This window comes from Podarcis melisellensis (genome assembly GCF_964234715.1).
Source record: "Podarcis melisellensis genome assembly, chromosome: 3".
In the NCBI taxonomy this organism is placed as follows: Eukaryota; Metazoa; Chordata; class Lepidosauria; order Squamata; family Lacertidae; genus Podarcis; species Podarcis melisellensis.
Window position 1 is genome coordinate 6,676,011 of NC_138530.1, and position 14,905 is coordinate 6,690,915.

A 14,905-nucleotide genomic window follows, 5' to 3' on the forward strand; every position below is an offset into this window, starting at 1 on the left:
GCAGCTGTTTAGCAGCTCCATCTGGTACGTAGGCTGAGACCCTATCTGCCTGCGGACTGTCTCGCCAGAGTGGTGCATGCTCTGGTTATCTCCCACTTGGACTACTGCAATGCACTCTACGTGGGGCTACCTTTGAAGGTGACTCGGAAACTACAACTAATCTAGAATGCGGCAGCTAGACTGGTGACTGGGGGCGGCCGCCGAGACCATATAACACCGGTCTTGAAAGACCTACATTGGCTCCCAGTACAATTCCGAGCACAAATCGAAGTGTTGGTGCTGACCTTTAAAGCCCTAAACGGCCTCGGTCCAGTATACCTGAAGGAGCGTCTCCACCCCCATCGTTCTGCCCGGACGCTGAGGTCCAGCGCCGAGGGCCTTCTGGGGGTTCCCTCATTGCGAGAAGCAAAGCTACAGGGAACCAGGCAGAGGGCCTTCTCGGTAGTGGTGCCCGCCCTGTGGAACACCCTTCCAGCAGATGTCAAAGCGATAAACAACTACCTGACATTCAGAAGACATCTTAAGGCAGCCCTGTTCAGGGAAGTTTTTAATGTGTGATATTTTACTGTATTTTTGGTTTCTATGGAAGCCGCCCAGAGTGGCTGGGGAGGCCCAGCCAGATGGGTGGGGTATAAATAAATTATTATTATTATTATTATTATTATTATTATTATTATTATTATTATTATCATTACTACTTATTAACAACTATAGGCCTATCACACTCCTAAATAATGATTATAAATTATATGCAAATATTTTTTTAAATAAAATAATTTTTATTAACTGGCCAATCACATCAAATTAAATCACATCACATAAATTCCAAATTACAAAGCCAACTTTTTAAATTTTGTTGGTGGAACCCATACTTCAAGATCCAAAGGGGGATTCAGATCATCTTCCTATTACTGCGTTAATGTCCAAATCAGTCCCAATCAGTCCAGACAAAGTTCATAATTCTATCCAGTCTTATCTTGGTGTTTCCACATCATATCTTGTTCATATAATTTCTCTTTTTCCTTTACGAACTCTTCTGTTAGTCTCCTTAAGCCGATAAGCAAGTATAATAATCCTGTGTGGATTTCCTGTTACTCCACTAAGTCCAGATGGTTTCCATATATCTCCTTCGTAGATAACATCGCTCTTTCCATCATAAATTTGGCATTTGTTGCTCTTAAGTCCCACCGAGGAGTTGATCCACGATATGTAAACAACTCTATTTCTCTCTTTCTCCTCCCAGACCCAAGAGCTCCAACAATGCCTCCCAAAATGGCGACGGCATTTTTAACTGCGTCATTCCAAAACTCTTAGCTTTCAAGCTTCATCTTGAAACATTGCTTTGGTTCGAAAGTTTATCTCCACACAGCCTTAAATCCACAGCTTAGGTCCTTAATTTCTGACTCATTAGGGGAGGGGATTCTTGTTAAATCACATAAAAAAAGGGAAGGCAGGTTTTTTCCCCCCTCCCCCCTCAATCATTTGTCGTACCGTATCTTGACGTATCTTCTCATATTTTATTCTTGTCTTGTTATCAGAGATCTCTTCTGTCAGCAGTCTTTACTCCCCCTTTTTCCTTAAAGCATGTGCAATTTATCTCGTCCAAATTGTTTCTTTTGAAGATTCTTGCGACTAGCGGCACGAATCAGGGACAGCGTCCAGGAGTGCCGGAATCCCACAGGAGTGCTTTGTGCCTAGTGTCCCCACCCCCACAAATTCGGGGGTGGTATAGGGCACAGCAGGCAAGGGCCGTCCCCCTGGGGGGGGTTAAGGAGGCTAATTACCCCCATCATAGCCTCCAAATTACCTCGTGTGGGTCGGAGAGATATTATTGTCAGCCATCTTCCGATGCGCCACCTAGTGGTATATGCAAATATTTTAGCCAAAAGATCAAAAAAAGTCTTCCAGATGATTATACACAATGACCAAGCTGGCTTTTTGCCCGGCAGGCACATTTATAGCAACACTAGAAACATTATAAACTTATTAGAGTATTTAGACTTAAGAATAGAAAAGAAGGCAGTCTTCATGGCCATAGATGCTGAAAAAGCTTTCGATAGGGTCTCCTGGAAATTTATGAAAGGTCTATTATACCATATGGATTTTGGCATGCAGTATATAAAAGGGCTCCTGCCAACCTAGCAGTTCGAAAGCACACAGTGCAAATAGATAAATAGATAAATAGATACCGCTCCAGCGGGAAGGTAAACAGCGTTTCCATGTGCTGCTCTGGTTCGCCAGAAGCGGCTTAGTCATGCTGGCCACATGACCCAGAAGCTGTACGCCGGCTCCCTCTGCCAGTAAAGCAAGATGAGCGCTGCAACCCTAGAGTCAGTCATGACTGGAGCTAATGGTCAGGGGTCCTTTTATCTTTATATAAAAGCGATTGAAGCAATATATTCAAAACAAAAAGCTAAAATTATAATAAATGGAAATTGATCACAGGAGTGTGAAATCAGTAAAGGGGTCAGACAAGGTTGCCCACTACCCCCCTTAATTTTTATATTAACTTTGGAAGTTTTATGCAAAGGAATTAGGGAGGAAAAAGAAATAAAAGGGATTGTGCTGGGAAACAGAAGTTACAAAATGAGGGCATTTGCTGACGATCTAATTATAAGTATGGAGCAACCAAAACAGAGTTTAACAAAGGCGTTGGAAATAATATATGGCTACGGTAAAGTTGCAGGGTTCAAACTGAATTTAAACAAAACAAAACTATTAGTTAAAAAATTTTCACCAGATGAAAAAGCAGAATTAGAATAAATAATACAAATTAAAATCCACCCCAAAATCAAGTATTTAGGATTATGGATAACACCAAAGAATATTAACTTGTATGAAGATAATTGTATTAATTGTTGGAAAGATATCAAAAGACAGTTGGAGACATGGACAAGCTTAAATTTATCATTCCTGGGCTGTATTTCCGTAATTAAAATGATAGTCTTACCGAAGCTACTCTTTTTATTCCAAATGATTCCAATTATAAGAAAGACCAACAGTATTGACAAGTGGCAAAAAGAAATTTCCAAATTTTTGTGGAAGGGTAAAAGACCAAGAGTAAAGCATAAGATATTAATAGATACTGTAGAAAGAGGTGGCTTCGGGTTACCGGATTTGAAGCTATATTACGAAGCCTCATGTCTTCTCTGGTTGAAAGATTGGTGTTTACTGAAAAATTGGGATATTTTAGATCTAGAAGGCCACGACACCCGTTTTGGATGGCATGGCTATCTTAATTATGGGAAAATAAAGGTGCACCGGAGTTTTTCAAATCATATAATAAGAAATGCTTTATATAAGGTGTGGGAAAAATACGAAAGATATTTGGAACAGAAAACCCCAAGATGGAACTCTCGATTAGAAGCAATCACTATTAACAAAAAAAAATATCAAAGAGAACTGGATAACGTATAACACAATATTAAGGGAGGAGGAGGGTCAATTAATATTGATAAGTTATGAGAAAATAAAAGATCACTTTTCTAGTTGGCTAGATTACTTCCAGGTGAATGAAATGTTCAGACAGGATAAGCAGAAAAGGTTTTGAAAAAGAGCCTTCAAATTTGAAAGAGAATTACTGAATAGTAAAACTAAAATAATCGCAAAAATGTATAGACTTCTTTTAGACTACAAAGTAATGGATGAGGAGGTTAAGGCTTCAATGATAAATTGGGCCCAAGATGTGGGCCGTCCAATTATGCTAAAAGATTGGGAAAACTTATGGAAGGTAAATTTGAAATTTACAGCCAGCTATAATATAAGAGAGAACATGATGAAAATGGCTGATAGGTGGTACCTCGCTCCTTCCAGATTATCAAGAATGTATAAAAATTTGGTGAATGCTTGTTGGAGATGTGGAGGAAATAACAGTGACATGATCCACATGTGGTGGACGTGTGAAAAGATCAATATTTTTTTTGGGGGGGGAAATATACGATGAATTAAAAAAGATGATGGGGATAACTTTTACTAAAAAAACTGGAGGCATTTCTATTAAGTATTATAGATAAAGAGATCCCAAAAAAAATCTAAGAGAGGTATTCTTGTATGCAACCACAGCGGCTTGTATACTTGTGGCCAAGGGATGGAAAGATCACGAGGCTCCAAAAATAACAGATTGGCAAATCAAATTACAGGAATTGGTGGAGATGGCTCAATTGACTAGTAAACTCAGAGGAAACTCAAAGCAAAAATTTGCAAAAAAAAATGGGATGGTTATAGAAGTTATGTTCAAAAATACAATAATAGTTTTGACTCCGTGCTAGCATTCGAGTGATAAAGGAACTAATAAGGAGGTGAATAACAATTAAGGATTTATTATGTTTTTAGAATGTATTAGAGAAATTATATAGAAAGGTTTATTGTTTTGTGTACATTCAAATGTAAGATAAAATATATGCAAAGGGACTTGACAGGAAGTCAAACTTGAAGAAAAGATTTTGGAAGATAAAAAGGGAAAAAATATTTACTTTCATTATTATCATTTTCTGTGCGGGTGTGGGTGTCTGCACATATGTGTGTTGTTGTATGCAATGTTTGGGAGGAAATAAGACGGTAAATAACAAATAACAAACTAAATATTGCTGTATGTAATTTTTATTTCTTAATTATATTTAGTGGTAGTATGGCTGTATTGTTTTTTTGTAACATAAAATCATTCAATAAAAATTATTTTTTAAAAAACAACCTTTAGCTTTTTTGCACGTCCACCACGTTAAGAAGAATGAGCCATCTATTTGCTTACATTTCCAGCATTTACTTGACACATTTTTATACATCTTGGCCAGTTTATTGGGCATTCAATACCACCTGCACCTCATTTTAAAATGATTTTCTATAAGTGTAAAAGGAGGAGTAAATTTCATTTCCTTTTCCCATGACTTCTTTTCCAAGATTGATGCAAGTGATAGATCACTTTGGACAAACTTCTTGATATTGTATAAATTGGGCAAAGTCGGAATTGCTTCCTGGAAGTAAAGGTAACTTTATTGATTCAGCTAAGAATTATCAGTTCCATATTTGCAGAGAATATGGAACTGATAGATATTTAGATATTTAGGTATAACCATACCAAAGGATATCACCCAACTAGCCGTATGTAATATAAACAAAGTACCTAATGAGGCTTCTTTATATAGTGATAGAATTATAGAATCAGAGAATTGCAAGGGACCCTGAGGGTCATCTACTCCATCCCCCTGCAATGTAGGAATCTCAGCTAAAGCATCCCTGACAGATGGCCACTCAACCTCTGCTTAATAACCTCCAGCGAAGGAGCGTCCACAACCTCCTGAGGGAGACCGTTCCACTGTTGAGCAGATCTAACTTTCATTAATTCCCGCCCCCCATATATCTAGTCAGAATCCCTTTTCTTGTATCTTGAACCGATTGGTTAGAGTCCTACCCTCCAAGGCAGGAGAAAACAAGCTTGCTCTCTCTTCCATGTGGCAGCCCTTGAGATGGCGATCATATCGCCTCTCAGTCTCCTCATTTGCAGGCTCAACATACGCAGCTCCTTCAGCCATCTTTCACATAAGGCTCGGTCTCCAGAGCCTTGATCATTTGTCAGCCCTTCTCTGCTCCTCTGGTCAATATCCTTCTTGAATGCCAAATCCCCAGTTTTTAATTGATAATTGCATTTTTAGTAAGGATATTCTAACAGAATATCTGGAAGTAAATTTGGCTGGTTGGTTCAGCTGTTTCTGGAATCCAGGTTTCTGTTCTGTTCAGTTGAAATATACTGAGAGTCGAGTGTGGATTTCATGCTCTTTATTCAGCTAGTAGTGAGTGTTGGGATACTGCCAGGGAGTCAGGGGCATCAGGCAGCCTCATCAGGCAGGCCTCCATCGTCGTCTCTGGACGATCTCCAGACTTCCATCGGAACAGCATCAGTCAATTAGCTACACGAGCCTCAGACACATTCCAGGACTTGTGCATGCCCTTTTCGCAGAGTTTTCACAACGGAAGATTCACCCAGGAAAGCATATTTACAGCTTTATTCAGCGTTGGTCAGAACAAAGGGAAAACATGACTGCTTGCTTCGATGTCGAGGAAACAGCCAGAAACAAAAGCTATATACAAAATGGAAACTCCCTGTGAGCAGGAAGTACGCAGGCATGTGACACACAACAGCCTGCTTCCTTTTTAAGGTGGAACGGAAATATCCTAACATCGAGGAATAAAAGTTCCCCCCAAATATCGTCTTTGGGTGCTGAGCTCTCACAAGAGCCAGATGACTGTCGAGGGAGCTCAGCACAAAAACCGGGACATCCAATCAGAAACTGGGATAGCTTCTGTAATTCTGGGATGTCCCAATTGAATCAGAACTGTTGATGAATAAGCAATCTTGACTTGACATTAGGCATAGTGGATCTGTGACCCTCCGATTGTTGTTGGACTACAATTCCCATCATCCATGAACTGCTATTCCCTTAAACCCTGGTATATTCTGCATGGGTTGAAGCCAAAGGGAGAGGGGGAAGAAATTATAAGCTGCATGAGTATGAGCTGAGCCCACTCATGGTAGCCACCGACACTACCTCCCTGCCCCCCCCCAAGCTACCCTTTCCTCAGTCCATTTCAGCGCCCCCTGCCCCAACCTGGTTTCCTAACATTGTTTCTCCTTTCCACTGCTGATTTCTTTCTCCTCCCTGGAGTCTTCCTAACCAGTCAATGATCCCATTGTGGAAGTATACCTGAAGGAGGATCTCTACCCTCCTCATCATTCAGCCCAGACACGGAGGTCCAGCTCCGAGGACCTTCTGGCGTTTCCTTCATTGGGAGAGGAGAGGTTACAGGGAAGCAGGCAGAGGGCCTTTTAGGTAGTGGTGACTATGGAACTAAGGGCAACGGCACCAGCGTGGTATTGGTCTAAGACCTGGGAGACATGGGCACATGGGAGAAAATGATGTACATCACCTTGAGTTCCTTGGGGAAAGTTGGGAGAGAAATGTCTACACAAACAAATTGAAAGTGGCATGGATCTGTGTTCCTATGTGTTGAACTTTAGATATCCTTTTCTGCTTGTATTTTATTTTACTTGGCATCTGCAATTATACTTGGCTATGTTATGAATTAATGTATGTAAATTAAAGTTGAAAAGAAAGACCCAGATCAATGATTGAATCTGGGATCTTGATCACTAGGCAGCAATAGCCCTTCCTGGTTCTTCAGTTCCTCCACACCCTGGAACCTCTCTGAGTCTTTTCTCTCATTCACAGAAATTCCCACCCCTCAAAAAAATTTCCTGAGTCCTACTCAGAGTAGACCCAATCTCACCTCCTCCCTGGCACCTCCCTGAGTTCCTTCTTTCATTCTCAAAATCCCAGAAAACACCCCTTCAGATAATTCCGAGTCTTACTCAGCTTACACCCATAGAAATCAATAAACCTGATGTGCATTCAGCAGCATTAAATACCACTCCCAGTGACTTATGGGCACCCACAAGGCAGTGGCTCCTTAATAATCAGCTCCATTTAGGTCATGGCTCTGCCTGAGTGCATGAAAAGCAATGGCTGTAGTTATCTCCTCCTGGGATTCGGGGATCAGAACTTCAGTCAAGAGAGATCTTGGGCAGATATGATGCGCTTCCACCAGAGGAGGGTCATATTTAGTGATAAATGCATTTTTTTAAAAATGAAAAAATACAATTTTAGATTTGCAGGTTAATATGCGTTTAATTAGATGATCATCTGAACAGACTGATTTTTATTTCATTGCCTGCTTTCACAAATGGATTGATCAGGCCCACTTCCACAAGCAAAGATCCAGAAGAATCAGCGTAGCCATCAGACGTTAACACTTTTGGATGTGGGCTGCTCACTGATGTCACTCAAGGGCACATCATTTTGCATTGAAGCCACAGTAAGCCGGAAGAGTTAGACTAGATGGGCAGCGTTTGGTGAGTTCCTCCTGGCAGAACCCCCCATTTCCTCTTACATTGATTATTGTCCTAAATAAAAGAAAGAAGGAAATCTCTAATTGATTGCACTTTCATGAGCCTGGAGTCGGATTGCTCACCTTCAGGAGATGAGGGAGGATCATAGAATTGTAGTGTTGGAAGGACTCAATGGAACATTTAAGGAATCTGTAGCAGAAAGGAAGAGGACATGCAGGCCCAGCCCCAGAAGAGCTCTCAGAGGAATTTGCAAGATCAATGCCAACATCCCCTGGCCCATCCTGGATGTCAGGATGCCACTGGCAGCCACTGACATTGAGGACTCCCTCACAGGCTAGCATAGATCTATTAAATTATTTCTCATCTCCAGCCTCAGATTGTAGTTGCTTCTCAATTAATTTCTCCAGTATGTCAAAGAGGCAGTATGAACTATCTCCATTGTGTGTATCTGAAGAAGTGTGCATGCACACGAAAGCTCATATCAATAACAAACTTAGTTGGTCTCTAAGGTGTTACTGAAAGGATTTTTTTCGTTTTGTTTTGACTACGGCAGAGCAACACAGCTACCTACCCGTAACTATCACCATTGTTGGCATTCAAGAATTCCTCCCCTGATTCAGGTAATAAGGGAGTATGAGGTTTCTAGCTCCGGTTCTACTGCTGGATATTATGATGTATTTTGGTACTTCAGCTGAGGTCTGGTGAGTGCAGAATGAAGTGGGACTCTTTGTTGCCAAATCACATATGTGTTCTTTCAGCAGCAACAGACGGCTGGTTCATCCTCATTTACTGAGTGTTGTCTTAACATTTTGGAAACTTAGATAATAGCCGCCATTTTTTTACTGCCCATGGGAAGTGCACCCTGCACAGTTTGCACCCATACGAAATATCTGTGGTATCAAAATTCCCTGTGGACAGATGAAAACCTTGAGGCTCTAATGCTTAAAAGAAGATTCAGAACCTAGAAGTGCTGCATCAAAACTGAATCCAAATTTAGACATATAAAAATAGGGTTAATATGTCCTGATTCATAAAGTGATTGACCACTATTCCCTTTAGCACAAACAAAGCCCTGCTTCTGCTTCCGCCAGTGAAGATGCAGAGTGTAGATCAGGAAATCGGGATTAAAAATGAGCAAACATTCACAGGTGAGTGGGACCAGCTCATGGGTATCACTTACTCCTACAGCAGCGTGCATTACGGCCACAGGGGACCAATGAAATCTCTCCAAAGGGACACTCTGCAGTGATTGGGCCCTGGCAAAATCCTCCCAAGTATCTACACAATGAAGGTTCATCTGTGGAAAAGAGAAGGAAGTAGATTTTCATCATTTGAGAGAACATCTTGTGCAAAACAGAAACGTTAATTTGACGGGCGTTTTGTTTTGAGCATTGGAATAGCACTTTCAAGTATGAAAGCCTGAGGTCCTGAAGATGCAGAACCTAGAAGTGCTGCATCAAGACTGAATCCAACTTTTTACTTCTAAAAATAAAAATATAGCCCTGCTTCCTCCAGTGAAGATGTAGAGTGTAGATCAGGAAATCAGGATGAAAAATGAGCAAACATTCACATGTGAGTGGGACCAGTCATGGGTATCACTTACTCCTACAGCAGCGTGCATTAGGGCCACAGGAGATGTTTGTAATCTCTCCAAAAGTACAGTTCGCAGTCCAGGAGGCCTGGCAAAATCCTTCCATGAATGTACACAATGTAGGTTCATCTGTGCAAAAGAGAGGGAAGTCGATTTTCATTATTTGAGAGAACTCCTTGTGCAAAACATAAACATTCATTTGACTGATGTTTTGTTTTGAGTATTGGAAGAGCACTTCCAAGTATGAGAGCCTGAGGTCCTGGACCAGGAAATGGGAGACCAGCCTTCAAGTCCAGCCTCATCATGAGGCTCACAGAGTGGCCTTTGGCCTCTCAGGGTTGTTGTGAGGATTAAATTAGGAAGAACCACAGAAGGCACCTTGAGCTCCATGGAGAAAAAGGTGGGATATAAATGCAATGACTTAATAAATATTCAAAGCCTTCTGTAACAGCAAGTCAGTATTATTATGTCCCATAATATTGATGGAGAGATCGAGGCTCAGAGTGAAAGTGTGGTTTGCTAAAAAGCCGGTCAACATCATCAATTTTACATAGTATGGTCGAGTTTGGAGGGACCTCATTCATTCATTCATTTCCTGCGTCTTTTTCTCTATTGTAAAAACATAACAAAAACAAGTTTTCAGAGGCTTAAATTTCAACTGCCTTGGGAGACACTCAAATCAGTAGTTTGCCTTCTTAAAATCTGGGTTCAGAACTGCCCACAGACAAGAATGGATCTATGAAATGATTTCTCATCTCCATCCTCAGATTGCAGTTGCTGGAGATGAGAAAACTATTTATTTCTCAAAGATTTCTAAAATACAGCAATTTCTATCACCATCTTTGCCTTCCTAGTATTCCTTGGTGATGGATGCACCCCTGGTTCAGGTCCTTTGGGACCATAAGGTTTCTAGCTCCTATTCTACTGTATTTTATGGTGTATTCTTCCACTTCAGGTGAGGTCTGGTGAGGATTAAGCAGTACTCTTTGTGGCCAAATCACACCTGTGTTCTTTCAGCAGCAGCAGACAACTGACTCATCTTCACTTACTGAGCACTATCTTAAAATTTTGGAGAGTTAGATCAGAACTGCCAGTTTTCATGCCCATAGCAAGTGCAGAATGCACAGTTTGCATCCATATGAACACTGGCGGTATCAAAATTCCCTGTGGACAGATGAAAACCTTGAAGCCCTAATGCTTAAAAGAAGATGCAGAACCTAGAAGTGCTGCATCAAAACTGAATCCAAATTTAGACATCTAAAAATAGGGTTAATATGTCCTGATTTATAAAGTGATTGACCACTATTCCCTTTAGCACAAGAAAAGCCCTGCTTCTGCTTCCTCCAGTGAAGATGCAGAGTGTAGATTGGGAAATCAGGATTGAAAATGAACGAACGTTCACAAGTGAGTGGGACCACCAACTCATGGGTATCACTTACTCCTACAGCAGCGTGCATTAGGGCCACAGGAGAGCAATGTATTCTCTCCAAAGGGACAGTTCACAGACCTTGGGGCCTGGCAATATCCTCCGAAGACTCTACAGAATGGAGGTAAATCTGTGCAAAAGAGAGGGGAGTAAATTGTCATTATTTGAGAGGACTTCTTGTACAAAACAGAAACATTAATTTCATGGACATTTTGTTTTGAGCATTGGAAGAGCACATTCAAGGTAGAAGCCTGAGTTCCTAGACTAGGAAATGGGAGACCAGCCTTCAAATCTAGCCTCATCATGTGGCTCCCAGGGTGGTCTTGGGCCAGTCACTCACTCTGAGCCTAATCTGCCTCGCAGGGATGTTGTGAGGATTAAATTAGGAAGAGCCATAGAAGCCAGCTTGACCTCCGTGGATATAAATGCAATGAGTAAATAAATAAATATTGAAAGCCTACTGTAACAGCAAGTCAGTATTATTATGTCCCATAATACTGATGGGGAGATCAAGGCTGAGAGTGAAAGCGTGCTTAACCCAAGGCCAGCTGGTGACCTCATGGTGTTTTACAGATTTGGATTGTCAGGCATGGGAAGTCCTGATTTAACTGATGCTCTGGTCAACATCATCAATGTTCCATAGAATTGTTGATTTGGGGGGCATCTTACCGGTCCTCATGGGCTTGCCGTCCGTAAGGTCGTCATGATGGGTTGAGTTCCCGTTGCTCGGTCCCAGCTCCTGCCCACCTAGCAGTTTGAGAGCATGTCAAAGTACAAGTTTATAAATAGGTACTGCTGCAGCAGGAAGGTAAATGGCATTTCCGTGCGCTGCTCTGGTTTTGCCAGAAGCAGCTTAGTCATGCTGGCCACATGACCTGGAAAAACTGTCTGCAGACAGAAGAGGGCAGATAATGAAAAAGAAAAAATAGCAGATAATGCGCCCACAGACCCACATAACTGGTGACTGAGTCAGCCTTCATTCCATTCTACTTCATTCCATTCTTTCCTTTCAACATCTGCCAATCAGAATTACAGCTGTTCTGAGCTTCAGAAATACCTTGCCATTTGTGCCCTCTCTGAGAATGGTATTATCTGCAATCTCTCCAGTAGTGTTGCCAATGTGTCTGCAAGCAGGTATTTCCTGCAGCTGTCAGCATCTGAACCATCCAGGCCATTTTTTCTTAACTCATCCTAGGCAATTTATTCATCTTGCAGACCATTCCAAGATTTATCTGCAGAACAATCTTTCTCATCCTGTTCTCTTTCCATATCAATTAACAGATTTCCCTTCATCTCACAAAAGCTGCTCCCAACTTCATGGTGCCTGGATAGAAAGGAAGTGGAATTTTGGGTAACAGCTTGGGCATAGTGCAGTTTGATGCAACCTCTTTTGGTTGGGCTGTTCAGTTCGACTGCAGTTTCCATACCTTCCAAGAAAGAAACCTTTCAGTGTTCTTTCCAACTCCTGTGCACCTTTTTGGATGCATTTTGCTTAACATGATTGTTTTTGTTATGTGTGTTGTTTTATATCCATTGCCCCCATTATATGCTTCTCCCCACTATGTTTTCTCCAGCCAAAAGGCTTCCAGAGTGGCTTATGCACAATTTAAAAACCAAGAAACTAAATATGGAACACAAGCAAAAAAGGACAGGAAGGGAAGAGGAAAACAAAAACCAGAACTCCTTACAGTTTTCCAAACAATCATGGCCCGCTGGCCCAGTTCAGGGCCAGGAGGTGCCTGATTCAGCTTGGACTCCAGCAAAAGCAGATGCATTGAACCCTACTTCCTGTCTCTCCCCAAGAGGCAGTCTGGTGGAGCGGTCCATTAGGAGCTCCATCTTTCCTGCACTGCTTGCATCAAAGGATCATCTAGGATGGTTGCTGCAGAACTGCATGGCTCTTTTCTTTTGAATGGTGTGTGGAGCAGTGGGTTTTAGGGACTGGAAGATGTGGCAGGATTTTTCTCTTGCACTGGCTGTCTAGGGTTGTTGCAAATGGAGAGGCTGCAATACTCACCTAGAGGACAGGTTTAAGCACCTGGAGCAGTTTAACGACAAGCCTGGATTCCTGTTTGATCTAGATCCTTGAGGGTGCGTTGGACCAATAATCTGGCTCTGGATCAGGGAGGCCCAAAAACCAATGACCAGGAGGGAGTAAGATTCAGGTTTGACCCTTTCAAGTTCTTGCACTCTGTAAGGCCTGAACTGTAGAAATGTGTGAGGCTGGTTTCTGAGCTCAAAAGCAGGCTCTCTCTTCCCATCAGATACACTCACCTTTCCCCTGCCACCTTTCACTTGCAGTAGATCACAAGGTGAGCAATAGATTCTGCCCCCCTTTGCCATTTAACATCTATATCAGTGGTTCTCAAAGGAATGGTGTGTCAGGAAAGAATGGGTTGTGTGGCTGTGAGATTCAAGTACAGGGAAAGAAACATTTAGATATTTCAGTGTAGTATAGCATCAAAATCAGAAAAGAGAAAGGCTCCTTTGCGTTGATGAGATGAGAGCTTGTTTGTCACAAATTGGACTTCATATAAGTGAGATTACCGAGCAAAAGCAAGCTCAGGCCTCTCATTGAGTTTCTATACATACTTAAGGTACATATGGTAAAGGCTCTTTAATAATTCTATGTTGGACCTGATTCAGGTTCTTATGCAGCTGCATTGTTTTATATTTTGAGGGGTTCCATGATCATATTATAAAGTAGTTGTCTTCTGTTATAAATCAAGCGCTGCGAGGAGTTGTTTGTTTGTGCAGGGCACTCTTTAGCGAAACAGCAGTGTTGAGATGATAGGAAATCTCTGGCAAAGGCATTGGAACCTAGGAAAATGCATCACAGGCTGAGACTGAGACTGAGGAGCCCATAGCGGTCAAGGGTTCGGAAGCTGAACGCCTGCAGTTCTTTGAAGAGGGCGATTGTGACGATGATGACACTAAGGATCTTGATGTTATAATGGTGAAAAGGTGGAATGTGTTCAGCTTGGAGCCACAGTGGTACCTCGGGTTACAAACACCTCACGTTACAAACGCTTCGGGTTACAGACTCTGCTAACCAGGAAATAGTACCTTGGGTTAAGAACTTTACCTCAGGATGAGAACAGAAATTTCATGGCGGTGGCAGCAGGAGGCCCCATTAGCTAAATTGGTACCTCAGGTTAAGAATGGTTTCAGGTTAAGAACGGACCTCCGGAACAAATTAAGTATATAACCAGAGGTACCACTTTATCTTGAATGGTCTAGTAGCCGAACAAATTGGCTCCCGAAAACTGCAAACCTGGAATAATAATAATTTCCAATGTATTTCTGATCAATAAAATAAATTCAATGTGGCATGAGCAAATTTTTATTCTGTTCAGCTTGGAAAAGAGGAGAGTGAGAGGAGATAGCTCATTTTCTCCTGCTCTGGAATGTAGGACTCAAAGCAATTGATTCAAGTTACAAGGAAGGAGATTCCAACTAAAAATATGGAAAAACTATTTGACATTAAGAGCTGTTCAACTGTGGAACAATCTCCCTCAGCAGCCTGTGGACTTGGAGGTTTTTATTTTTATGTATAATATTTACTGGCATTTTTATTTTTTAAAAACCCCACCATACAGTTTTTACATTTCTTATCATCACCTATATTTTGACTCTCTCAAGTCATTGAGTTCCCTCCATCCCTCCAACCTGACTTTCTAACTTCAGTTTGTAGTTTCACCCGCATTTCTCATTTCCCCTATCTACAGCAGCACCTCAGGCTACTGGTTACATACGCTTCAGGTTACATAGGCTTCAGGTTACAGACTCCGCTAACCCAGAAATAGTACCTCGGGTTAAGAACTTTGCTTCAGGATGAGAACAGAAATCATCCTCCGGCAGCACGGTGGCAGCGGGAGTCCCCATTAGCTAAAGTGCTTCAGGTTAAGAACAGTTTCAGGTTAAGTACGGACCTCTGGAACGAATTAAGTACTTAACCCGAGGTACCACTGTACCTTTCTTTTTATTT

At 41.7% G+C, this 14,905-nt stretch overlaps 1 protein-coding gene and 1 long non-coding RNA gene across 2 annotated transcripts in view; one reads left to right on the forward strand and one right to left on the reverse strand.

Annotated features, from left to right (window-relative positions):
- The window catches only part of LOC309365822 (uncharacterized protein), a 137,949-nt gene extending 126,901 nt beyond the window's left edge, over positions 1–11,048 (reverse strand). Inside the window, exons 1-3 of the mRNA XM_081904328.1 lie at positions 10,931–11,048; positions 9,504–9,620; positions 9,081–9,197 (exon numbers count right to left, since the gene is read on the reverse strand). Coding sequence (XP_081760454.1) covers positions 9,081–9,197; positions 9,504–9,597 — 211 coding nt within the window. The 5' untranslated portion in view covers positions 9,598–9,620; positions 10,931–11,048. The remainder of the gene's footprint in view (positions 1–9,080; positions 9,198–9,503; positions 9,621–10,930) is intronic.
- LOC309366097 overlaps positions 1–14,905 on the forward strand; it is a 419,038-nt gene that overhangs the window by 148,105 nt on the left and 256,028 nt on the right. The window lies entirely within an intron of this gene.